The 27,314-nt window shown below is 45.1% G+C and overlaps 1 protein-coding gene across 7 annotated transcripts in view; it reads right to left on the bottom strand.

Moving 5' to 3' along the window:
• The window catches only part of NRXN2 (neurexin 2), a 2,537,771-nt gene that overhangs the window by 1,166,001 nt on the left and 1,344,456 nt on the right, over positions 1 to 27,314 (bottom strand). For all 7 annotated transcript variants that reach the window (XM_082270633.1, XM_082270634.1, XM_082270627.1 and 4 more), the window contains one exon: positions 2,205 to 2,395. In XM_082270633.1, the coding sequence (XP_082126759.1) occupies positions 2,205 to 2,395 (191 nt within the window). The remainder of the gene's footprint in view (positions 1 to 2,204; positions 2,396 to 27,314) is intronic.

Raw genomic sequence — 27,314 nt, 5'->3', positions numbered from 1 at the left:
GAGTGGAGATTTTGCAGCTGCATATCCAGCCTACTACAAAAACGCAGGAGCGTTACACAACACCGTTTCAGGGACACCCCTGAGCTTTAAGTTATTCCTGCGGGACCTGTCCTCCAGGTCCGCAACTTTGTCTTTTAGCCAGGTTATGTCCTCAGAATGGCTATTGTGGGCTGCCACCAAGGTGTTAAGGGACAGAGAACACTTGTCCATGGAGGCTTCAACAGTATCCACCCGCTCTCCAAGATGGCGGACCTCACGCTGTGTCTGAGACAGTCCCTGTACCATATCTGTGTGTATGGAGGTCCACAGAGATCGCAGCATATCCTTTAACAGTGAAGCTGACACAGGCTGGTCTCCAGCAGGGAAGGCTGCAAAGGGATCGGCCATGGCTGCAGGCTGGGTCTGAGAGTGTTCAGGAGCTGCTGCTAGGTCCATGTGCACGCCGCCATAACTTTCAGGGGGAGAGGAGCCCCGGCAGGGCTTCTGTTTTGCAGGGCTTTTAAAAGTAGGAGAAGATGGGGTAGAGGAGTCAGAGGAGTTCCCACTATCGGGATTAGCAACTTGCCTGAGCGGTGGGGATCCATCCTCTGTGGGACTATGGGATCTCTCACGTGGAGGCTGCCGCTGCTGAAGCTGGCTGGCGCCATGTTGCCTGAGACTGGCGGCGCTGGAAATGTGGAATCCGTCCATGCGGGCGAACTGGTGGGAGCCCTTCTTGCCCTTCGCCATCCGGGAGGTCACCAAGGGGCAGATAGAGGTGAGTGGGTCGTTCCACGTGAGCTGTGGAGGCTGTAGTCTCGGGTGGCCGAGCGGAGCTGCAGAGCTATGCGGCCATCTCCAGCGCCGTACGCCAGGCCCCCTATTTTTAGGTTTCTGAAGATGCTCTAATTTAACCCATGGAGGCCTCTTTGACCACAGGAAGGACCAAAATATTGAGTCGATGATACATAACATTTTCAAGGGGACCACCATTGAGGTATTGTGCAAAACATAAAAGAGTTGTGGCATGAAAATCATCTTAAGGTTTAGTACAAAAGAAAATGAACTACCCAAAAAAGTGCCATCATCCAAAAATTAGGAGGAAAAAAGGTTGTGAGGAACTGTAAGCTAGAGAACCAAATCTCAGCTTGTTCTGCACAAAAACACAAGACTGGACTTTCTAAGGCACACCATGAGATGAATCATTGTGACTCACAATTTGAGTAAAATATATAATGTTTATTCAAAACAATTAAAAAATGAGGACAAAAAACAGACTATCCTCGTTTAGAACATACATGACACCAGACAAAAAATACATTCTAAAATTGAATTAATAACCTAAGACTATTTCTAACCCAGACAATCTCAAAGGATCAATGGGAGAAATGTGTAGGTTATTATTAGCAAAATCACAACATCAAAGTACATCATATATTGCAGAATACTATCTGATCTGTAGGTCGATGCGTTTCGCAGCGTGCTTCTTCAGGACCAAAACTTTTTGTATAAAACCTTAATAAGGTTTACTTTTCCCACTACGGACAGCTCAAGTTTGAACACCACCTAAAACTTTATCCCAGTTAAGTCCAAGTAGCGGTAATAGGTTAAGGGAGATATAAGCCAAATGTTTAGGAGTGAAAAAAGATTCCTAAGTAATTCAAGGAGGAAGAAACTGGAATATATTGCAATATGGACCCCTGACTATTTGTAACAGCATCTAGTAGCATAATGAACAATTTAGTCCAATTAATAACCAGTCCTTAGTATATACCAAAATTGGAAATTACTGAGATAGGTATGCCCCAAAAGAAGCATGGTATCATCAGCATAGAGCATGAGTTTATCATGTATTCCTCCATATTGGAATCCAGGGATCTATGAGTTAGAACGTTTTTGTGTGTTCTAGAAGCGTCTTTCATGCTTTATGCGTTTTTTTTTTGTAGGAGGATACTGGATTTTTTACAAAAAACGCTGCCAAAAACACACTAAACATGCATGTACATTTACTTTACATGCATTTTATACGTGTTTTGGTGCATTTCCATTGAGGTCTATTGAGATCTAGTTGCAACTGCACCAAAGCACCGCACTGATGTGAATGGTGTGAATGTGAACATCATTTTGTTCTATCACGTAGCCAATAAATATACACATTCCTTTTGTACATGACACACATACAGTATATATATAAGCTGTTAAATACTGGTTATACATTTTCTTACCCTTTAGATCTAGATTGCTGGCACCAGTAGAGTGCTGTGTAACTGTCCTTCCATCAATTCTTAAAGTATGTGCATTTCCGGGATCTCTGGAGACAGCAACACTATGCCACTGGTTATCATTTAAAGGCCTCTCCGAGTTGCCTTTCATCAAGGATGGACCATTCCCAAGATCAAAGACATAGTGTATATACCTAGAGGTCAAATGGAGATCGAAACACGGTTAATAAAAAAAATGCATGCAATCTGCATTTGATGCAAGTTGCTGCTCTCTATTGAACTCACTGAGTTAGTAATCTCTATATACTGTATATGTGATGCTTAGATGCTTAAATGAAGACAACATTTATAAAATATTGTTTAAAGTGGTTGTAAACTCAGAAGTTTTTTTTTTTTTTTTTTTTAAACTTAATGTATTCTATGCATTAAACTAAAAAGTCTTCTGTGTGCAGCAGCCCCCCTCATACTTACCTGAGCCCCATCTTGATCCAGCAATGTCCACGAGTGCCTCAGAAATCCGGTACTCTCCCTCCTGATTGGTTGGGACATAGCAGCAGTGCCATTGACTCCCACTGCTGTCAATCAAACTCAGTTAGCCAATGAGGAGAGAGGGGGGGGAGGGCCGAACCAAGACTCCGTGCCGGAATGCATACATGTAGCTGCGGCTTGGCTCCGGTGCCCGCATAGCAAGCTGCTTGCTGTGGGGGCACCTGACAGGAAGGAGGGGCCAGGAGCTTTTGCCATGCACCCAAGAAGAAGATGATTTGGGCTGCCCCTTGCAAAACTACTACACAGGGCAGATAAGTATAACATGTTTGTTATTTCAATAGAAAAAAAAACAAGACTTTACAATCACTTTAACTGATATAGCATAATTATTAGACAGAGACATTACAAAAAAATTGGATATGGTATTTTGATATAAAATCATATATGATTTTTTCTAATTAGATATATGACATATAGTATACATATTATTTATTGCATGTTATTTTGTAGTAACACATGTTTGATTGTTCTTCTTACTCCCTCATCCTGTATAGAATCTACTTTCTTCTTATCAGAGTCACATAAACACAAATACCTACCCCATGTAAAACACCCAGCACATACTGTACAACTCTGTGTAAATAAATGTGTATTTTTTTGTTTTAATTTTTTATTTTACAAAACTAAGACCACTGTGCTGTTAAAGCAGGGTACACAGAGACTAAAAAAACAGAACTGGTCCCTGTATACAGCTGTCTGTTGAACAGAAGCCAGGTGTTAGAGTGATAGTGCTGGAAAATCAGCATTCAATCAGTGATTTCAGCCAATGGCTTTAAGAGCTGATCTGTGTATTCTGACCGGGTGGGGTAGGAGTCTCTCCTGTCAGAATACAATAGCGCAGCAGGGGAGGTCCCTCTAAATCACACATTTTGTGTTGATATGGGGAACTAAAAAAAAGGTGAATGTGTATACCCAGCTTAAGTAAAAAAAAATTATCTCTAAGTCGGGGGTCACCAACCCGTAGATCAACGACCAGGTGCCTGGTAGATCGCAGTTTGGGCTTGCTGACCCACCATTCCAGAGCATCAAACAGAGTGCAATGCAGAAGGGCTACTTGTAAAGTTGGAGCTGTAGTAGGGAGCAAGAGCAACATAAGCCGATGCCTCCTCTGTAGTGCAGGCTCCTGTCCCATGCGGAGTGATACCAACTGCACTCCATCTTTTATTCCTACTAGCAGTCTCCAGAGTGGTGCCAGCAGTAGGGAAGAAGAGATATTCAGGTCAGTGTTAAGTAATACACTGGGCATTATAATATAGAGCTGCTTGCATACTGATTAGCTGCGGTTTACCAACACCAGTGCAGTGTACCTGCAGCTTTCCTGCAGGTTTGCTGCACTTAGCCATAGACTTCAATTATATCCTGTGGGTTTTGTGCACTCTCTGAATGCAGGAGTTTTGGTGCGCTTTCAGAAAGTGCACCACACCTGCAGGATTTAATAGTAGTCTATTATATCCTGCAAGTGTGGTACACTTTCTAAAAGCACACCAAAACTCATGTGTTCAGAAAGTGCACCAAACCCACAGGATATTATAGAAGTCTATGGCAAAGCACAGGTAACCCAGGAATGGTGCAGATGCACTGTTCTGCACCCGCAGTACAGGTAAACCATAGTGCATCAATGTGAAAGCAGTCTTAAAGGGGCTCAGAACAGTAAAGTTTAATTTACAATTGCAGTTTGGGAGGTGGTAAAACCCCATAGTTAAGCTCTGTTTTTATCACCCCAGCCCCAACCAAACCCCCTTTAGCTGCAGTGGCCAGGGGTGTAGACATGCCACAGCAGGTGTTATACGCCATGTCATGGTTGGTGGGACTAGCACCTGGCAAGCAAGACCCATTTAAGTTATTGAGGCTGCTCTGCAAGTGCCTTGCAACCTTGTGCAGTACAGCAAACAAGGGGTTAAACCAGGCAGCATTGTGTCACCACTTTATTTAACCCCTTGGACCCCGCAGAAGCATGCAGTTGCGGGGCACTTTCTAAGTGGCCCCATTTATTTGAAAGGCGGTGACTTGCAGGCAGTAGCACCCACCAAAAGCAACAGGGGGCTCAATTCCTGCTGCATGTTTACACCCTTGGCTGCTGCCTTGGAAGCTAAAGGGGTTAGGGACTTTAGGCGTGAACAAGCCTTAAGGGTGCCGCTGCAACTAAGGGCTCATTTACAAGTGCAGCACGTGCTGCTCCTCTAAAAAGTGACTGAGTGCGTTTTACAGGTTGTGGAGGCGGCGATATGTTGCCTTCTTACCACCTGATTTAAACCCAAGATTGCAGTGAAATGCACGCAATTGCGATATTGTAGTACACTGTTAGAGGTTTAAATTCGGTGTGAGTAGGCGAAACTGTGTCCGGTGATCCCTGACTTCTTCCATGTTGATCACATAGATCCCCACCCCTTTAAGGTTGCCTACCCATTCTCTAAGTGATATGTTTAGTATAATGCCTTCCCACAAAAGCAACAGTTTACATGCAGATTTATCTACATTTAAACACTGACAATTCCACTGATGGATGTGCTTAACTGGTACGCCGATTTTCACCCACAATATTCCAGAAATGTCTCATTGTGGGGAGATCCAAGGGATACATAAGACCAAAGATACAGACAAAAATATTCTCCTTCTAAAGGAACTTCTCAGCCCATCCACCCAGGCTCACATTAGAAAGTGCCACCCAATCTCCAGACCATCGGAGAGCACGCCGTGACTACTGAAGTCTGTAAATTTACTTTTTCTTTTAATTATTTTACATCACTTCAGCTAAGTACCTGGTTCTACTATTTCCTGTACCTGTTTAGCAACAACAATTCTGATGACTCATACACATGTTTCCTTCTTGAATAATCTTAGGATTGCCTCTACTTCACAATGTACTGCCTAATTGCCATAGTTTTGTAAGACTCATCACGGAGGCGATTTATTCCTTCTCACCTGCCATCATTATCCTCCAGACAATGCTGAACCTAATCCTTCTACAGATGGCAAGCTACACAATATGGAGGGGGATCTTCTCCCTCCCTTCATCCTTCAAACTCAAGAAGCACCTGGACATACGGCTGCACTCATTGGCAGCTGTTCAATAGGGGGCGCGGGGGCGCCCCCCCCCCAAGGCTAGTCATGTAGCATCAGCATTAAAAAAAAAAGTATTCCTTTAATGCAGCGGGGCGCCGGACACATTGCTGCTATGGAGAGGGGTGGAGATTTTCCCATCATGTGCCAACTTTCTGGCAAGCTGATTTGCAGTCCCTGAGAGTGTCCTCGGGGCGCAGAGCAGTGCACCCCGAACACTCCCACTCACCATGCTATCCTGTGATTGGATTCCAGGTTGGATTCTCATCTGACATCATAGGGGCGGTGCTTGGGCGTTGCTGTCTGCTTCCCTCACCTCACCTCAGACGTCGGTCTTCCAGTCCCTCTCTGCTGCTACTGCTACACAGACACAGGAGGACACAGACTCAGTGAGAGTGAGGAGGAGTAAACTGGACGAATCAAAAGAGAGGGGAGAGGGCAGCCAGCAAGGGAGCGGGAGGGAGCCCTCAGCCCAGTCGATCCCAGGGCCCAGGCAGACAAAAGGTGAGTGGAACTTGAAGCAATGCAATGTGAACATGCTGGTATCTGACTGCTTCCCTCTGCACATGAGCCTTACTTGCTTACAAGTTTTTTCATTTACTTGACCTAAGCACCTCTGCCATGTTATTTCAAGGATGGGGGGGGGGGGGCTGTACTGTGGGATTAGTGCTAGGGGGTCTGTACTACTGTGGGATTAGTGCTAGGGGGTCTGTACTGTGGAATTAGTGCTAGGGGGTCTGTACTGTGGGATTAGTGCTAGGGGGTCTGTACTGTGGGATTAGTGCTAGGGGGCCTGTACTGTGGGATTAGTGCTGGGGGGTCTGTACTGTGGGATTAGTGCTGGGGAGTCTGTACTGTGGGATTAGTGCTGGGGGGTCTGTACTGTGGAATTAGTGCTAGGGGGTCTGTACTGTGGAATTAGTGCTAGGGGGTCTGTACTGTAGGATTAGTGCTAGGGGGCCTGTACTGTGGGATTAGTGCTGGGGGGTCTGTACTGTGGGATTAGTGCTGGGGGGTCTGTACTGTGGGATTAGTGCTGGGGGGGGTCTGTATAGTGGGATTAGTGCTGGGGGGTCTGTACTGTGGGATTAGTGCTGGGGGGTCTGTACTGTGGGATTAGTGCTGGGGGGGGGGTCTGTACAGTGGGATTAGTGCTGGGGGGTCTGTAATGTGGGATTAGTGCTGGGGGGGTCTGTAATGTGGGATTAGTGCTGGGGGTCTGTAATGTGGGATTAGTGCTGGGGGGGTCTGTAATGTGGGATTAGTGCTGGGGGGTCTTTACTGTGGGATTAGTGCTGAGGGGGGTCTGTACTGTGGGATTAGTGCTGGGGGGTCTGTACTGTGGGATTAGTGCTGGGGGGGCTGTACTGTGGGATTAGTGCTGGGGGGGTCTGTACTGTGGGGGTTTGTGCTGGGGGGTCTGTACTGTGGGGGTTTGTGCTGGGCAGTCTGTACTGTGGGGGTTTGTGCTGGGGGGTCTGTACTGTGGGGGTTTGCGCTGGGGGTTCTGTACTGTGGGGGTTTGCGCTGGGGGTTCTGTACTGTGGGGTTTGCACTGGGGGTTCTGTACTGTGGGGTCTGTACTCAGGGGTTTGTGCTATGGGGGTCTGTACTGTGGGATTAGTGCTGGGGGAGTCTGTACTGTGGGATTAGTGCTGGGGGGGTCTGTAATGTGGGATTAGTGCTGGGGGGGACTGTAATGTGGGATTAGTGCTGGGGGGTCTATAATGTGGGATTAGTGCTGGGGGGGTCTGTACTGTGGGATTAGTGCTGGGGGGGGTCTGTACTGTGGGATTAGTGCTGGGGGGGGTCTTTACTGTGGGATTAGTGCTGGGTGTTGGAGATACAAAAGCTTTCTGCTTAGCCTATTGCAGTTCATAAATAGGACACTAGATGTCGCTAATGCTCAGTGATATGCTATGCATTTTCTATGATTTGTTGTATTTCCTGTACTGTACTTGTTGGTCATCTTTCCCTGTCTGTGTTTTTCTCACCATGATGAGGTGACATCTTTGCTTTCTGTGTTATGTTCCAATAAAGAAGCCAGTTCCTGTTACTCCACAATGTCTGATCTGAATAGACTCCGCTGCACCCAGTGATCGCACTCTGCAACAGGTTATGGGCCCAGGATCTGGATAAAGATCGACATAAGGAAAGTTTCCAGTGACATCTCCAATAGACAAGTAAGACTGTTTATATATAAAGGAGGGAAAAATGTCCGGAAACTCAGAAGCCAAGCTGAACAATGACAATTATCAGCTATGGAAGTTTAAAGTGGAAATGCTATTATCTAGAGATGACTTGTGGGAGGTTACCCCCTTGTGGGAGGCCACAGGACAATAATAAGGACTGGGACAAGAAAAACAGACAGGCACGGGCCACCATAAGCTTACTAGTGGAGGATGATCAGCTCATACATATACGCCATGAAGACACAGCGAAAGGCACGTGGGATGTACTGAAAATACTGCATGAAAGATCCAGTTTAAACAGCAAGCTGTTTTTGCTGCGGAAACTTTACAAAATGAGACTTAGCAGAGAACAGGACATGCAGGAGCATATAAACGCAATGCTGGAAGTAATTGTGCAACTCAGATCAATCGGGGAGAATATAACAGACAGCCACGCTGCAGCCATGTTGTTATGCAGTTTGCCCAATACATATACTGCACTGATCAATGCACTGGAGACACGACCTGAGACAGATCTGACGCTAGCATTTGTAAAAACCTGGCTCATAGATGAGTATCAGAGAAGAAAGGAATTAGTGCATGACTCCACAAAAACCGACACCAGAACTGCTCTTAAAGCTACAGACGCAAGGTTACACAGGAAAGAGACCAGAGTGTGTTTCAGATGTCACAAACAGGGACACGTAAAGAAAGACTGTACTATATAGAAAGCAGAGAAAATAAAACAGCGTCCCTCTTATGCTAAACAAAAAGTCTGACTATTCTGACTCGGATTGTTGTGATAGTGATCTAACCCTTGTGAGACCTCTGTGCCTGGCCTGTATAAGCAGATACGGTCACTGCGGACAATCCTCCTCAGTTAGCTGAACTCACCAATACTGGTTTCATCCAAAAGCTGGTTTATTCTGAACATCACACAACAGGAATACAGCAGAATGAATGGATTTCAGTATTATGCGGTCAAAAGATGATGCTTTCCTTAGCTTAGCATGTGGAATACAAGAGTACCTGTTACATGAGGTAAATGCAAGCAGCCATGACACAGGAAATACAGCAAGAGCAGGGGGTGGAGATTACATACAAGGAAATGATGTATCATGCTCACAGGAGAAACAAGAGCATTACCAAAGAAAGCCAGAAGGGGCAGCAAATACCTACCCATATAAAAATACATGGTAAATAAATCACAGCATATATTATTGTAAATTGCATCTACAATAATGAGAATATTAACTGTGTAACAGCACACTCCCCGTCTGACATTGTAAATGTCACTATTTTATACCATAACTGTAGTTATACAAGTGCAAATAAACAACAGTGCAATTTGCTTGATGTCTTGAGAACCTGAAAGACATAAAGAAAAAACATGCAAAAAATGCAACAACTTCAAGTTAACATTAACGTCCAAGACTCTTCCTTCTTGAAGTCAAAGGTAAGAACAAGCAACATACGCAAGTAAGTTCATTCTCCAAAAGGCAAGAGCAGAATAAGTTCAGTGATAGGTCTGATGAAGGTCTTTACAGTCCCTTGTCTTGCAACCTTCACCTCCACCTTGCGTACCTTGCCATCATCACTAGGAACACTCTTTTCAATAAGTCCCATAGGAAACTCGAGTCTCCCAGCTTGTTGATCCTTGAGCAGAACAAGATCTCCAACTTTAATGTTAGGATTTGGATGTTGCCATTTCCTGCGTCCTTGCAGAGTAGAAAGATACTCCATCTTCCAACGATTCCAGAAGCAGTTGGCGAGGTGTTGCACTCGCTTCCACTGGTCATAGCGCAGGTTTCCTGAGTTAAAGTTTCCGGGTGGGACAGGGATGGACCCAAGCTTTTGGGTAAGCAGAGTAGTTGGGGTTAGGATAGTTGGATTCTCTGGATCTGTTGACACTGGAACCAGTGGTCTGGAATTAATTATAGCAGATGCCTCTGCCATAAAGGTGGTTAGAACCTCCTGGGTAAGTCTTGTGCAATTTGAGTCCATAAGCATAGAGTCCAGTATTCTACGTGTAATGCCAATCATTCTCTCTCCTGAGCCACCCATATGGGAAGAATGAGGAGGATTGAATATCCATGTACAGCCCTTTTGAGCTAAGAAGTCTTGGATTGGTCTAGAGTTGAGCTCTAACTCTCGACAGGCTCCAACAAAATTAGTACCGCAATCAGACCTAAGTGTCTTGACTGGTCCTCTGATGGCGAGAAATCGTCTCAAAGCATTGATGAAGCTTGAAGCATCCATAGTTTCTATTACTTCAATGTGTACTGCAGGCACACTCTTGCAAGTAAATAACACTGCCCATCGTTTGCTGTTTGCTTGACCACCTCGAGTTCTGCGGGCTGTTACCATCCATGGTCAAAAAACATCCAGACCAACATGAGTGAATGGTGGGTCAGTAAAGGTTAGAAAGGTTGTGGTAGTTGGGGACTCAATTATCAAGAGGACAGAGAGGGCAATCTGTAAAAAAGATCTTGTGAACCGAACAGTTTGTTGTTTACCGGGTGCCCGAGTTCGGCACATCGCAGATCTGGCAGACAGATTGTTGTGTGGGGCTGGGGATGACCCAGCGGTCATGGTGCATGTGGGCACTAATGACAAAGTTAAAGGTAGGTGGAGGATCCTTAAGAACGATTTCAGGGACTTAGGTAACAGATTGAGGAAAAAGACCTCCAAGGTGGTTTTCTCTGAAATACTGCCTGTACCTCGAGCCACACAGGAGAGGCAGAAGGAGATTAGGGAACTTAACAAGTGGCTGAGGAATTGGTGTAGGAAGGAGGGGTTTGGGTTCCTGGAGAACTGGGCTGACTTCTCAGTCGGCTACCAGCTCTTTAGTAAGGATGGGCTGCACCTTAATGGGGACGGTACAGCTCTTTTGGGGAGAAAGATGGCCACCAAGTTGGAGGGGCTTTTAAACTAGGAGACGGGGGGAGGGCTCAGAAGTCGAATCAGTCAGGAGGGAGCAGAGGACTGAAGGCAGTGGTAGGGTCAGCAGCGACAGTAGGTCCACAACATCAATTGACGGGTCTGTGCGGGAAAACCGCAGACCAAACAGAAATAAACATAACCGCCAAGCACGTTTAACTTCCGTAAAACTAAGAGGGGTATATGCTAATGCCAGGAGCCTAGCTAATAAAATGGATGAGTTGGAAATGTTAGTACATGAGGATGACATAGACCTTGTGGGAATAACAGAGACTTGATTCGACCCCTCACATGACTGGCTGGCCAATATCCAAGGGTATTCGGTGTACCGGAAGGACAGGGTAGGAAAAAGAGGGGGAGGGGTATGTCTCTATGTCAAGAACAATATAAAGGTGATAGAAAGGAGTGACATTACGGATGGGATGAGCATGGATTTAGAATCTGTGTGGGTTGAACTCGATAGGGAAGAAGATAAGAAAAAAGTAGTTGTGGGGGTTTGCTATAGGCCACCTAACCAAGGGGAGGAGGTAGAGCAGGAATTTTTAGCACTAATGGGTAAAGTGGCAAAACTGGGATCAGTCATCATATTGGGGGACTTCAATTATCCTGACATTGACTGGGAAGAGGGGACTGCACACTCACAGAAGGCCCGTCTATTCACGGAAACCTTACAGGATAATTACATGTCACAGTTGGTGGATTCTCCTACCAGAGAAAACGCAGTCCTGGATCTATTGATCACTAATGACCCAGACCTAATCTCGGAGGTAGGAGTCCAGGACAACCTGGGCTCTAGCGATCACAGGATGATCACATTTAGTATAAATAACAATATAACAAGGCAAGTGGGGAACATAAGAACCCTAAACTTCAGACGGGCAAACTTTCCAAAATTGTACTCATTGATGGAAAGGGTAAACTGGGACCAAACCCTGGGATCCCTGACCACAGAGGAAAAATGGAAATGCTTTAGGAACATATTAAGCAAATGCATCTTGCAGTGCATTCCTATGGGAAATAAATTCAGAAGAGACAAAGCCAAACCTGGCTGGCTAAACTGTAGCGTTAAAAAACTTATTAGGGGAAAAAAATTGGCCTTCAAGAAATATAAATCAGAGGGCACAGTATCGGCCTTCCAGCAATACAAGGAGGCAAATAAGAAAAGTAAACAAGAAATCAAGATGGCTAAAATCAACTTTGAGAGACAAATAGCGGAGGATAGTACACATAATTAACGATGATTGGAGGATGGTTACAGAGGACACTGAAAAAGCAACCGTGCTGAATGCTTTTTTCTCGTCAGTCTTTACACAGGAAAAGGAGGGGTACACTGACCATGACTGTATGGTTAGTAGTAGTACACAGGACTTGCCACTATGGCTAACAGAGGGTGAAATCAGGGAAAGACTGGATAAACTTAACACTAACAAATCACCAGGTCCGGATGGCGTACATCCGAGAGTACTCAAGGAACTCAGTAAGGTTATATCCAGACCACTGTTCCTGATCTTTGCTGACAGTATTAGGACAGGAGATGTACCAGGGGATTGGAGGAACGGCTAACGTGATACCGATATTCAAAAAGGGCCAGAGGCATATCCCGGGAAATTATAGGCCTGTCAGCTTGACATCAATAATATGTAAACTTTTGGAGGGGATGATAAGGGACTATATCGTAGAGTATGCTAAAGACAACAACATCATCAGCAGTAACCAGCACGGGTTTACAAATGGGCGTTCTTGTCAAACCAATCTCTTAGCATTCTACGAGGAGGTGAGCTGTGAGCTAGATAGGGGCAGACCAGTGGATGTGGTGTACTTGGATTTCGCTAAGGCGTTTGATACAGTTCCCCACAAGCGCTTAATTTATAAAATAAGGTCTGCAGGTATCGACAGCAGGGTTTGCTCTTGGATACGGAACTGGCTAAAAGGCAGTGTCCAAAGGGTGGTAATAAACAGCGCATACTCAGACTGGTCTGAGGTAGTAAGCGGGGTGCCCCAGGGCTCAGTCCTGGGACCAACCCTGTTCAATTTATTCATAAACAGCATTGAGGACGGGATCAGTAGTTCAATATCAGTTTTTGCAGATGACACAAAATTGGCCAGGGCAATAACTGCACAGCATGAAGCAGATATCCTACAGAATGACCTGGACAAAATTACAGAGTTGGCAAAGACATGGCAAATGAGGTTTAACGTGGAGAAGTGTAAGATTCTGCACTTGGGGACTAAAAACATAAAAACACAATACACGTTAGGGGGGGAACCCTTGGGGGAATCAAAAATGGAGAAAGATCTGGGAGTCTTGGTTGATGATAGATTAGGCAACAGCATGCAATGTCAAGCGGCGGCTTCCAAAGCCAACAGAATATTAGCATGCATAAAGAAAGGGATGTATTCCAGAGATAAGACTATAATCCTTCCACTTTATAAAACTCTGGTCCGACCACATCTGGAGTATTCTGTCCAGTTCTGGTCGCCAGTCCTCAGGAGGGATGTGTTGGAGCTGGAGAAAGTCCAGAGAAGGGCAACTAAACTGATTAGGGGGTTGGAGGACCTTAGCTATGAAGAGCGGCTGCAATCGCTCGATTTATTTTCCCTGGAGAAGAGACGTCTGAGAGGGGACATGATAGCAATTTATAAATATCTTAATGGGGATCTCAGCTTAGAAAAAAAGCTGTTCATTCGAAGGAATTGCATGAGGACTCGAGGACATACAATGCGATTAGAGGAGAAGCGTTTTAACCTCAGGCAACGAGGAGGGTTCTTTACTGTTAGGGCTACAAGATTGTGGAATTGTCTACCACAAGAGGTGGTTTCTGCAGGAATTATGGTGACTTTCAAAAGACTCTTAGACTTACATCTCAAGGATCAGGAGATTAAGGGCTATGTTAGATGATTACAGTCACATACACCTACACAGGTTGAACTGGATGGACTATTGTCTTTATTCAACCTCACCTACTATGTAACTATGAAGGAGCGGATCTCAGATGACATACGCGTCCTGTCTAAGCATACATCGCCCACTATTACCCAGCCTAGGTCAAGTCTTTGTGCATAAGGGGCGTCGTCAGGTCCATCACACTGTTCGCGCACTTTATGTACTCTGAGGATGTCTCTTCCTAGGAGAACCAAAATTTCAGCATTCATGTCCATTGCAGGAATCTCATCAACAAGGTGCCTTAAAGCGATAATATCCCGCTTTTTGACACTTTTACCTACAGGTAAGCCTATAATAAGGCTTACCTGTAGGTACAAATAATATCTCCTAAACCGGCATGGTTTAGGAGATATTTACAGTGCATGCAGCCGCTCGCATGAGCGGCGCATGCGCTCTGAAGGTCCGGGGAGACCTTCAATTAATTTGCCGGGAGCTTGCCGGAAAATCACTCCCGCGCGCATGCGCGGGAGTGACGTCATCGCGGCTCCGGCCAATCATCGCGCCGGAGCCGTCGAACCCGGAAGAGACGGCGAGGGATCATGGCAGCGCCCGCAGCGATGTCCGGGGGTCCGTGTCGGGGCTTCGTTCTAAGGTAAGTTACACATAATGGGCTAGTATGCGATGCATACTAGCCCATTATGCCTTTGTCTTGCAGGTTTTTTTTTTTTTTTTTTTTTTTTAGGGTTTACAACCGCTTTAAGTGAGGTGATATGCGGCTTCTGGAGTGGGAATCTCTTGCCTTTCATCTGGCATCTGGTCACACTCAACTAATGTTGGTAGGGGTATACCCTGTCCCCCTTTGATGTGAGAAACCATGAACCCATCCACTTTTCTGCCAAAGGCCTCTACACGACCAGAACAGGTTCTAAGAGTATACGGTGTGGGATGACCCTCTATGCCAAAGATCTCAAAGAATTTAGGCTTAACCAGGGATCTATTGCTCTGTTCATCTATTATGGCATACATCTTAGTAGCTTTCTCAGGATGGTCCTTTGGGTATATCTTGACTAGGCACACCTTGGCGCAGCATTTGTGATCCAAGCCTTCTCCACAGACTTCTGTGCATGAAGAGAGAACATTATCCTTGGCTGGAGCATGACTTTGTTGCTCCCCGCCATAACTTGAGGCAGGTGAGGAGGTAGGTGGCTGCTGTAACTTGTCTGGAATTGGAGTAGGATGCATAGCTGTAACATGTTTGTCGCTGCTGCATTCCGTGCACTTGATGACTTGATGGCTTCACAGTCTTTAGCAAGATGGCTATAAGAAGCACAGCACTTGAAGCATATTCCAAGTTTCTGGAGAATCTCCCTGCACTCTTGTAGAGTCTTTGCCCTACGTCCACGACATTTCTTAAGAGGGTGAGGCTTCTCGTGAATAAGACACTGGCGATTAGGGTCTTTATCTTTGTCAACCATGCACTCATCACTAGGTGAGGTGACGGAGGGTGAGATGTCTGTCCTCTTGACAGATATTGCTTTATTAAAGTCTCTACGTTTAGGTGCTGTGTTATCATACCTTGATGATGATGAGGATGAAGCAGGCATGTTGGGTTCACTGAAGCTGAAGCTGGGGTCATTTCTCATCTAAGCTTGATCACTAATGAACCTGCAAAAGTATGAGAATGGAGGAAAAGATACATTATAGTCTCTTTTATACTTTGATCCTTGTTGTGCCCATTTCTCTTGTAGGCTGTATGGCAGTTTAGACACCACTGGGTTGACACCATGAGCAGTGTCCAGGAAGCTTAGTCCAGGTAGGAGTGGATCTCTCTTTGCCAACTCCAACTCCATGAGGAGGTCACTTAGATCTTGCAGCTTGCAATGGTCTTTGTTTGATATTTTTGGAAAGTTTTGCAGTCTCTTGAATAGAGCACTTTCTATGGCTTCAGAACTACCATAAGTTTGCTCAAGTCTTGCCCATGCAGCAGAAAGACCTGCATCTGGGTGGTCAACATGTACTGTTCTCAGTCTTTTAACACGATCGGAAGATTCTGGTCCCAACCATTTTATGATCAAATCAAGTTCTTCCTTAGCAGTAAGGTTGAGATCAGCAATAGCAGCCTTGAATGTTGCTCTCCAGGCCCTGTAACTCTCTGCACTATCGTCAAACCTTGAGAGGCTTGTGTTAATGAGCTCATGGCGCACCATATATCTGGCAAAGTCATTCAAATCTGATTTCTCACTCTTTGGTACCAAAGTAACTTGTGGAACCCCTTGGTTGTGAAAGTTCTCTGGTGATGTAGGGTGAGGTTCACCAGGGTAGAATGATGTAGCATGAGCGTTTAACTTTGGCTTAGTCTCTAAGGCTTGTGCTGGCAGTGGCTTCAGATGTAGCTTGTCACCGAAAGTCACATTGTTTTTTGCAGGAGAAGATGTGGTTGGCTGCATAGATGTACCTGTATTGTAGACTTGAAGAGGCTCAGGCATATTGTGTTGGGAGGTCTCCACGTTGAGAGTCAGAACAGTGTTGTTTGTAGGAAGTACAGGAGATGACTCTGTATCCTTGCAAATGTTATGCTTTAGTATATATTCACTGGTGCGTTCAACTGGATCTTCCAGTTCTGCTGGGATAAGACAGTCCAGATTAGTGCTTTGTTCCATTGCTTGTTCGAGGACTTTTAGCCTTGCCAGGGAAGCTGCTTTCTCACCTTCCATTTGCAGAATCTTTATTTGTGCTTCTTCCTCTGCTTGCTTTCTGATAAAAGAGCTTTGCGCCTTTTTTGCTTCAGCATCAGCGTGGGCCTCAATAAGCTGATCACTTAATGATGAATTTCTGGAGTGAGAGGATCGAGAAGAAGGTGCAGTGCGCTTGGTTGAGGTGGATCTGTGAGATCTGGTCTCCAGCAGATGAGCTATGCGGAGTTCTGCCTTAAGCTTAGCATTTTGCACTTCAAGATCCCTTTGTTGGTTTAGTGCATTGTTCCTGGTCAGTTCTGCTGAAGAATCCTCTATATTAGAGTCCTGCAAGAAGGCTGAGTATTTTACAGACAGCCGCTTATAGCGTTCATATGCGGCACATAGGCGATTTACAGAGTCTCTTAATTCAGCCGGTTGATCAGTAAAATTTGCCAAAACTGACATGCAGTGTGAGGTTCTGTCCCAGAGGTCTGACAGATTACTGGAGAACTCATCTCTAGTTGCTTCATAGTTTTCTCTGAGTTTCTGTGTCGGTTTTATTATACGTTTGGCTTTTACACTTTGTTCTGTAATATCTGCTGGATCTGATCCCTGTGCACCTTCTGGTTCAGAGGCATGATGTATCTGTATTGTTTCTGCCATAAAAGAGTGTTCAGAGCGTTGGCTAGACATTTTATATTGTTTTGCAAAAAATGGTGCTGTCTCTTTAAGAAACCACACTGCAGCTTAGACAGCAGCTTAGACAGGTAACACAGGTCAGTGTAGAGAAGCAGCTTTGATGTTCACATGAAGTGCAGTTAGAATGCAGTAAGAACAGATCATATGCAGTGCAGTGAGCTTCAGCCACCATGTGCTTCACAAGATGGGGGATGGGACTGAGCTAGATTGTAAATTATGCTCTCACATATACACAGCAGCTGCAGGAATTCTATGCATCTTTTGACTATTCTGACTCGGATTGTTGTGATAGTGATCTAACCCTTGTGAGACCTCTGTGCCTGGCCTGTATAAGCAGATACGGTCACTGCGGACAATCCTCCTCAGTTAGCTGAACTCACCAATACTGGTTTCATCCAAAAGCTGGTTTATTCTGAACATCACACAACAGGAATACAGCAGAATGAATGGATTTCAGTATTATGCGGTCAAAAGATGATGCTTTCCTTAGCTTAGCATGTGGAATACAAGAGTCCCTGTTACATGAGGTAAATGCAAGCAGCCATGACACAGGAAATACAGCAAGAGCAGGGGGTGGAGTTTACATACAAGGAAATTATGTATCATGCTCACAGGAGAAACAAGAGCATTACCAAAGAAGGCCAGAAGGGGCAGCAAATATCTACCCATAGAAAAATACATGGTAAATAAATCACAGAATATATTATTGTAAATTGCATCTACAATAATGAGAATATTAACTGTGTAACAGCACAGCCACAATCAATGATCCATGGGAAGGAAACTGGAATGCCACATTTAAAGTGAAAGGCAACAATAAATGGCAAGGCTGGTGCATCGATTCGGGGGCAACCAGTCACATGACGAGTGATAGAAGTTTTTTCACAGCACTTGATCTGAACAACAAAGAAATTATTTATCTTGCAGATGGAAGCAAAATACATGCAGAAGGATATGGGCATGGAACCCTTGTATGCCCTGATGATGCAGGACACAATCTAGCCATACCAGTGAAAGATGTACTTTATGTTCCTAATCTAGAAGGAGGACTCTTATCTGTGAAGCGTCTAACAGCCAGAGGACTCACTGTAAAATTCCAAGGTGACAAGTGTTCAATCCTAAACGGCAACCAGACAGTAGCAAGTGCCAAGCTGGATGATCATCTATATCACCTCGACACAGTGAAGGAAAAGGTGAGACTATGTACACACAAGCACAATGACTGTATACATATATGGCACAGACGTCTAGGTCACAGGCACCCAGAATTCATACAGGAACTACAGAGGAGGAATCTGACAAGGGATCTAACAATATCCTCTTGTCCAGTTACTGTTAAGTGTGAATATTGCATTAAAACCAAAGCTTCAAGAGCAACACTTCCCAAAGTCAGTCAGAAGAGAGCTTCAAGACCACTTGACTTAGTTCACAGTGACGTGTGTGGTCCCCTAAACCCACCTACACCTGGAGGCAAAAGGTACATAGTGACTTTCATAGATGACTATTCAAGATACACAGTCACCTACCTAATGCAACACAAGAGTGATGTTTTTGACAAATTACAAGACTATATAATAAAGACCAGTAACACATTTCAGAGGAAGCCTCTCATACATCGGAGTGACAATGGAGGTGAATTCACAGGATATAAGATACAAGAGTACTTAAAACAGAATGGAATAGAACATCAAAAGACAGTCCCATATACACCAGAACAAAATGGAGTAGCTGAAAGAAAGAACAGAACTCTGACTGAAATGATCAGATGTATGCTGACAGACTCTGGACTACCATAAAAATACTGGGGTGAAGCAGCTATGACACTTACATATTTGCAGAACAGACTTCTTTCCAGAACAATAGAGAAAACTCCATATGAACTTTGGCACAATGAGAAGCCAAATGTAAAACACCTAAGAGTTTTTGAATGCAAAGCATTCATCTACATACCTGAAGAAAAACGCACCAAACTCCAAAACAGAGCATTTGAAGGTACCTTTGTTGGATACAGTGACAATGTCAAAGGTTACAGAATCCTTAATCCCAAAACAGACAAGGTTACCATTAGCAACAGCATAACTTTTGTTGAAGATTTAAGAGACAATGTAATGACAACAGTAGAAGCAAGAATAGAAGAGAAAACTGACATTGACCAGCCCATCTCTGTAACTTCTGAACAAACAGTTGAAGTGAGTGCAGACTCTACCAGTACCGAAGAGCAGACACAAGAAGACTCAGACACAAAAACGAGACGTTCAACAAGAGAAAACAAAGGTAAACCACCTGTACGTCTCTCATACAAAGCAAGTACTGCCAGTATCAATGAACCTGCAACCTGGGAAGAAATATCTCAGCTTTCAGAACAAGAAGTAAATAGATAAAGGCTGCTGATGAAGAGATAAAATCCATGCATGACACTAAAACATGGACACTTACAGAACTACCACCCGGAAGGAAAGCCATAGGCTGTAAATGGACTTTTAAAGTATAATACAATGCAGATGGCACAATTGAACGATACAAAGCAAGGCTAGTAGCCAAGGGCTATTCTCAAAAATACGTAGAGAACTATGACGAGACATTCGCACCAGTAGTCAAGCACACTACAATAAGGACTTTACTGACAGTAGCCGTCACAAGGAAAGTGCAAGTGAAACATTTTGATGTGAAAACCGCATTCCTACATGGTGAGCTAATAGAAGAAATTTACATGGAACAGCCACCAGGATTCAAAGATGAACAAAGGCCAGACCTAGTATGCAAACTTCGCAGGAGTATATATGGTCTAAAGCAAGCAGCCAGAGCGTGGAATATATAAATAAATGAAGTGCTTACACATCAAAACTTTCTGAGGAGTAAAGCAGACCCCTGCTTATACGCAAAGAAATTGGCAGACAGATGGGTCTATATGCTTATTTATGTGGATGATATCCTGATTTGCTTTGAGCAAGAAGGGGATGAAGCAGAAATACTAGAAAAACTAAATCAGAACTCCAACACCAAAGATCTTGGCAACATAAAGAATTACCTCGGCATTCAGATCGAGAGAGAGGAAGAAGGCAGCTTTCTTCTGAACCAAAGACACAAAATACAAGAAATAATTGAAACATTTGGAATGGAAGATGCCAAACCAGTAAAGTCTCCTATGGAAACCAACTACCTAAAGGAGATAAATTGCCAAGATAACCCATTACCTACTAATACTCAATACAGGAAGGCAATAGGGAAATTGTTGTATCTTACCACTTCTACAATTGCAGCAACTGTTGGAATCCTATGCAGAAAAGTTTTCGATGCCAAGTCAAAAGGACTGGAATGCTGTAAAGCAAATCATTCGCTATCTTAAAGCGGAGTTCCACCCAGTAAAAGTTTTTTTTAATAAAAATATCCCCCGGACAGTCAGGGCTAGTGCATTCCACAATGGCTAGCCTCTGATCTGTCCCGGGTTGTACTTACCTTTTAGAAGAAATACTTACCTTGAAAATGTATTCTCCAGCGCTGCCATCTCAGGTGTGGGCAGCTTGAAGCCAGTGCGATCCTCTTCTGTGTCCTCTTCCGTCTTCTTCGGTCCCACGATGAACCACACCGGCCCCGCCTTCACTTCCGGTGCCGCAGCGTCATCCCTGCATGCCCAGAAGCTGTTTTGCAAGGTATGACGGCGCCTGCACAGGAACTGACGTCGGGGGCCAGTGCAGGCGCATTGATTCCTGGGAGCGATGACGTTCAGCTCCCAGGAATCATTGCATGCCAGGAAGTGACGACTTGCCACGGCCGCCGAGGGGAGGAAGAAGGAAGTAAGGTAAGTATATTTTCTTCTAAACATAGTTACATAGTAGGTGAGGTTGAATAAAGACAATAGTCCATCCAGTTCAACCTGTGTAGGTGTGTGTGGCTGTAATCATCTCACATACCCCTGAATGTTCTGATCCTTGAGATGTACGTCTAATAGTCTTTTGAAAGCCACCATACTACCCGCAGAAACCACCTCTTGTGGTAGAGAATTCCAAAATCTTGTAGCCCTAACAGTAAAGAACCCCCCATGTTGCCTGAGGTTAAAACGCTTCTCCTCTAATCGCATTGTATGCCCCCGAGTCCTCATGCAATCCCTTCGACTGAACAGCTTTTTTTCTAAGCTGAGATCCCCATTGAGATATTTAAAAATTGCTATCATGTCCCCCCTCAGGCGTCTCTTCTCCAGGGAGAATAAATCAAGCGATTGCAGACGCTCTTCATAATCAAGGTCCTCCAAACCCCTAATTAGTTTAGTTGCCCTTCTCTGGACTCTCTCCAGCTCCAACACATCCCTTCTGAGGACTGGCGACCAGAACTGGACAGAATACTCCAGATGCGGTCGGACCAGAGTTTTATAAAGTGGAAGGATTATAGTCTTATCTCTGGAATATATCTCTTTCTTTATGCATGCTAATATTCTGCTAGCCTTGGCAGCTGCCGCTTGACATTGCATGCTGTTGCCTAGTCTATCATCAACCAAGACTCCCAGATCCTTCTCCATTTTTGATTCCCCCGAGGGTTCCCCTCCTAACGTGTATTGTGCTTTTATGTTTTTAGTCCCCAAGTGCAACACCTTACACTTCTCCACATTAAACCTCATTTGCCATGTCGTTGCCCACTCCGTTATTTTGTCCAGGTCATTCTGTAGGATATCTGCTTCATGCTGTGCAGTTATTGCCCTGGCCAATTTTGTGTCCTCTGCAAAAACTGATATCGAACTACTGATCCTGACCTCAATGCTGTTTATGAATAAATTGAACAAGGTTGGTCCCAGGACTGAGCCTTGGGGGACCTCGCTTACCACCTCAGACCAGTCTGAGTATGCGCTGTTTATTACCACCCTTTGGACACGCCCTTTTAGCCAGTTCCGTATCAAAGAGCAAACCCTGCTGTCGATACCAGCAGAACTTATTTTATAAATTAAGCGCTTGTGGGGAACTGTATCAAAACGCCTTAGCGAAATCCAAGTATACCACATCCAATGGTCTGCCCCTATCTAGCTCACAGCTCACCTCCTCGTAGAATGTTAAGAGATTGGTTTGACAAGAACGCCCATTTATAAACCCGTGCTAATTACTGCTGATGATTTACATACTATCGATGTCAAACTGACAGGCCTATAATTTACCGTGATATGCCTCTGCCCCTTTTTGAATATCGGAATCACGTTGGCTTTCCACCAATCCCCTGGTACATCTCCTGTCCTAATACTGTCAGCAAAGATCAGGATAAAAACATAACAGACGCTTAGCCACATATAACAACATGAGTCCATATAAGTCCATATATTGTCCAGTAAGTGTGGGTAAATGGATGAAATAATTTAGGATAGAGGGGGAGGGGGCACTAAAAAAGTCCAACAATTAGGGCAGCCGTCCAGAACCAGTGAGCCAAAAGGTTCTCCAAACTGTATGCAAAAAAAGAAAAGAGAGGCGCCTCTAAGTGCAGACTAAAACAAACATATTTATTCCATTAAAATATGCACTCACATTGTGCGTATGTAGAAAACGTGTAAAGGAAATCCTCCTGGGGAACTCCAAGATGGATCCGGTTTTAGAAGGGTCATCCAGTCCGTGCTGCCAGCTGGGGAGCCGGTCTCCTCTTCGCCGCAGCCTGCAGTAAGCGGAGAAGCTGGAGCGGAAGCGTCCGTATGTTGAAAGTGAGGCTTGGTCAGCAGGAACATGTGGATGACGTCACTGGATTGCGACGCGTTTCCGAGGTCGCAGTGGTCTAGATATAACCTTACGGAATTTCTTGAGTACTCTCGGATGTACGCCATCCGGGCCTGGTGATTTGTTTGTGTTAAGTTTATCCAGCCTTTCCCTGATTTCACCCTCTGTTAGCCATAGTGGCAAGTCCTGTGTATTACTAATAACCATACAGTCAGGGTCAGTGTACCCCTCCGTTTCCTGTGTAAAGACTGACGAGAAAAAAGCATTCGGCACGGTTGCTTTTTCAGTGTTCTCTGTAACCATCCTCCCATCATCGTTAATTATGTGTGCAATATGCTCTGCCCTAGTTTTTTTTGCTGTTGATATATTTAAAGAATTTCTTTGTTTTTTTTTTTACTATCCTCCGCTATTTGTCTCTCAAAGTTGATTTTAGCCATCTTGATTTTGTGTTTACTTTTCTTATTTGCCTCCTTGTATTGCTCGAAAGCCGATACTGTCCCCTCTGATTTATATTTCTTGAAGGCCAATTTTTTTCCCCTAATAAGTTTTTTAACGCTACGGTTTAGCCAGCCAGGTTTGGCTTTGTCTCTTCTAAATTTATTTCCCATAGGAATGCACTGCAAGATGCATTTGCTTAATATGTTCCTAAAGCATTCCCATTTTTCCTCTGTGGTCAGGGATCCCAGGGTTTGGTCCCAGTTTACCCTTTCCATCAATGAGTACAATTTTGGAAAGTTTGCCTGTCTGAAGTTTAGGGTTCTTATGTTCCCCACTTGCCTTGTTATATTGTTATTTATACTAAATGTGATCATCCTGTGATCGCTAGAGCCCAGGTTGTCCTGGACTCCTACCTCCGAGATTAGGTCTGGGTCATTAATGATCAATAGATCACTAAATGTGATCATCCTGTCACCAGCCACCACTGGCTGCACTCCACCTGCATTTAAACACTACATCTGTGGGGGCTCTTAACTTCCCATACCAGGTACAATTCATAATAACTCCTACTATGGAACAATCCTGATGACAGTATTGTACCTCAGTGACCATATTTCCTCCCACTTCTCCCCTTGTAAACCCCCCCCCCATGTACAGTACTATTGTGATGCTTAAAATAGCTTAACCAATACCTTAGTCAATAGCTTGGTCTGTAGCTTTCAGGGATACGATCACATTTTTGTGAATATTTTATTATATCTTTTCATGTGACTACACTGAAGAAATTAAACTTTGCTACAATGTAAAGTAGTGAGTGCACAGCTTGTATAAAAGTGTAAATTTGCTGCCCTCTCAAAATAATTCAACACACAGCCATTAATGTCTAAACTACTGGCAAAAAAGTGAGTACACCCCTAAGTCAAAATGTCCAAATTGAGCCAAATTAGCCATTTTCCCTCCCTGGTGTCATGTGACTCGTTAGTGTTACAAAGTCTAAGGTGTGAATGGGGAGCAGATGTGTTAAATTTGGTGTTATCGCTCTCACTTTTTTTACTGGTCACTGGAAGTTCGACATGGCACCTCATGGAAAAGAACTCACGGAGGATTTGAAAAGAAGAATTGTTGCTCTACATAAAGATGGTCTAGGCTATAGGAAGATTTCCAAGACCCTGAAACTGAGCTTCAGCATGGCGGCCAAGACCATACAGCGGTTTAACAGGGCAGGTTCCACTCAGAACAGGCCTTGCCATGGTCGACCAAAGAAGCTGAGTGCACGTGCTTCGCGTCATATCCAGAGGTTGTCTGGATATTGGGAAATAGACGTATGAATGCTGCCAGCATTGCTGCAGAGGTTGAAGGGGGGGGGGGGGGGGGGTCTGCCTGTCAGTGCTTAGACCATACACCACACACTGCATAAAACTGGTCTGCATGGCTTTTGTTCCAGAAGGAAGCCTCTTCTAAAGATGATGCACAAGAAAGCAGTTTGCTAAAGACAAGCACACTAAGGACATGGATTACTGGAACCATGTCCTGTGGCCTGATGAGACCAAGATAAACTTATTTGGTTCATACAGTGTCAAGCGTGTGGGGCGGCAACCAGGTGAGAGGTACAAAGACAAGTGTTTCTTGCGTAAAGTCAAGCATGGTGGTGGGCGTGTCATGGTCTTGGGTTACATGAGTCCTGCTGGCACTGGGGAGCTACAGTTCATTGAAGGAACCATGAATGTAAACATGTACTGTGACATAATGAAGCAGAGCATGATCCCCCCCCTTGGAGACTGGGCCACAGGGCAGTATTCCAACATAACAACCCCAAACACACCTCCAAGATGACCACTGCCTTGCTAAAGAAGCTGAGGGTAAAGGTGATGGACTGGCCAAGCATGTCTCCAGACCTAAGCCCTATTGAGCATCTGTGAGGCATCCTTAAACAGAAGGTGGAGGAACATAAGGTCTCTAACCTCCACCAGCTTTGTGATGTTGTCATTGAGGAGCGGAAGAGGACTCCAGTGGCAACCTGTGACACTCTGGTGAACTCCATGCCAAGAGGGTTAAGGCAGTGCTGGAAAATAATGGTGGCCACACAAAATATTGACACTTTAGGCCCAATTTAGACATTTTTACTTAGGAGTGTACTCACTTTCGTTGTAAGCAGTTTAGATATTAATGGCTGTGTGTTGGGTTATTTTGTGGGGACAGCAAATTTACACTGTTATCCAAGCTGTACATTTACTGCTTTACTTTGTAGCAAAGTGTAATTTCTTCACATTGTCACATGAAAAGATATCATAAACTATTTCCAAAAATGTGAGGGGTGTACTCACTTTTTTGAGATACTGTATAATTTCCATGCTTTAAATAGTACCCTGTGGAGGGGGCGTGGCGACCGCTGACTAGTATGGCCGCATAGCGCCGGAGCTCCTGATCCCACCCGGCGAATCCCGGATCCACAGCCCGCAACGACTGCTGCTCACAGCCCAGCTCCTCGGGACCGAGTGCGCGAACGCTCCCTGCAAGCCCTAAGATGGCAAGGAGGAAGAACGGAGCCCTTACAGTCCGCAAATTGTCGGACTTCTTTCGACCGCAGGCTCCTGGTCTCCATCAAAATGGCGCCGGCTCCCAGCCACTGCCGCAGCGCGCCAGTCCTCTAGCGGCGGAGGCCGCGCCTACATCATCAGGCGGCGCCACAGCGGGCCCCGGACAGCACGGCTCACCGCTACAGATGCGGTCATCCCGCACAGGGGATTCCCCACCATCCACCCCATCCACACAAAGCCCTGCAAAGTCCAGGCCTAGATGGGACAGCGACCACGCGACACAAGACGCACCAGACATGGAGGTGAGCGCACAACCATCCCCCAGCCCCTTGCCTTGGGCCTATGTCCCTCCTCCGGACCCCTTTGCTGCCGTTGCCACTACAGGACAACCAGTGTCAGACACCATGTTAAAGGAGATGATGTCAATGCTTAACAACTCCATGCAGGCTAACATCGCTGCATCTATCTCCTACTGCCAGCAAGAGCTGCATGGTCTGGGGGACCGGGTGCACAATCTAGAAGACAAAATGGGGGAATTCACATCCTCTTATAATGCACTAGTAGACTCTCATACTTCCCATCAGGATGACATCCACAAAATCCAAGCAAAACTTGCTGATCTGGAAGACAGATCCAGACGTAACAACCTTAAGATCCGTGGCGTCCCAGAATCAGTGTTACCTAACCAACTACCGACTTTTGCGAGGGACTTGTTTCAAAAAGCGGTTCCGGAACTCACTAATGCGGACCTAACAATAGACCGGATTCACCGCATCCCCAAACCATCCTTCCTCCCGCAGGAAGTGCCCAGAGACGTGCTGCTCAGGATCCATTTCTTTCAAGCAAAGGAAAAAATCCTGGAAGCCTTCAGGCGCAGAGATCGCCTTCCAGACCAAATTGGATCAATACAGGTGCTTCCGGACTACTCTCAATATACACTGCAACTTAGGCGTAATTTGAATACCGTCACCAAGGCACTCCGCAACCACAAGGTGGTTTATAAATGGAAATATCCTGCGCGACTCTGCGTGACCTACCAAGGTACCACTTCCCATATCACTTCCCTGGACCAAGGGATCCGAATGCTCCGTCAATGGGGAATTGTACCAGAGCCTCATGATTCCCAACACAACACCACCGCACCTCCGCCCCGGCACGTTCAACCCGAATGGAACGTCGTGTCAAGATCCTCTAGATCCAGATCACGCCACAAGTGACAGCAGCTCTCCTTGTCCTCGCTGGGTGGATCAGACCCCGATCTGCTGAATGAGCACATACCACCGTGCTTTTTGCCTCCGATGCTTTTGCAACGTACGTTGCACACCTGGCCGTGAAAGGCCAAGTATTTCTTACCCTACCCTTTCTTTTTTTCTTGTTTTGTTGTTTTTTGTGTGTTGTTTTCGTTTTTGCCAATTTTCTGCAGTTTGGTCATGCGATTCCTGGATTGGAACCTTTCGAGGACACTCACTCAAGTCA

The sequence above is a fragment of the Pelophylax lessonae genome (assembly GCF_965119305.1).
Source record: "Pelophylax lessonae genome assembly, chromosome: 10".
NCBI lineage: Eukaryota > Metazoa > Chordata > Amphibia > Anura > Ranidae > Pelophylax > Pelophylax lessonae.
The sequence above is the reverse complement of the archived record's forward strand: the minus strand, read 5'-3'. Positions and strand labels throughout refer to the sequence as shown.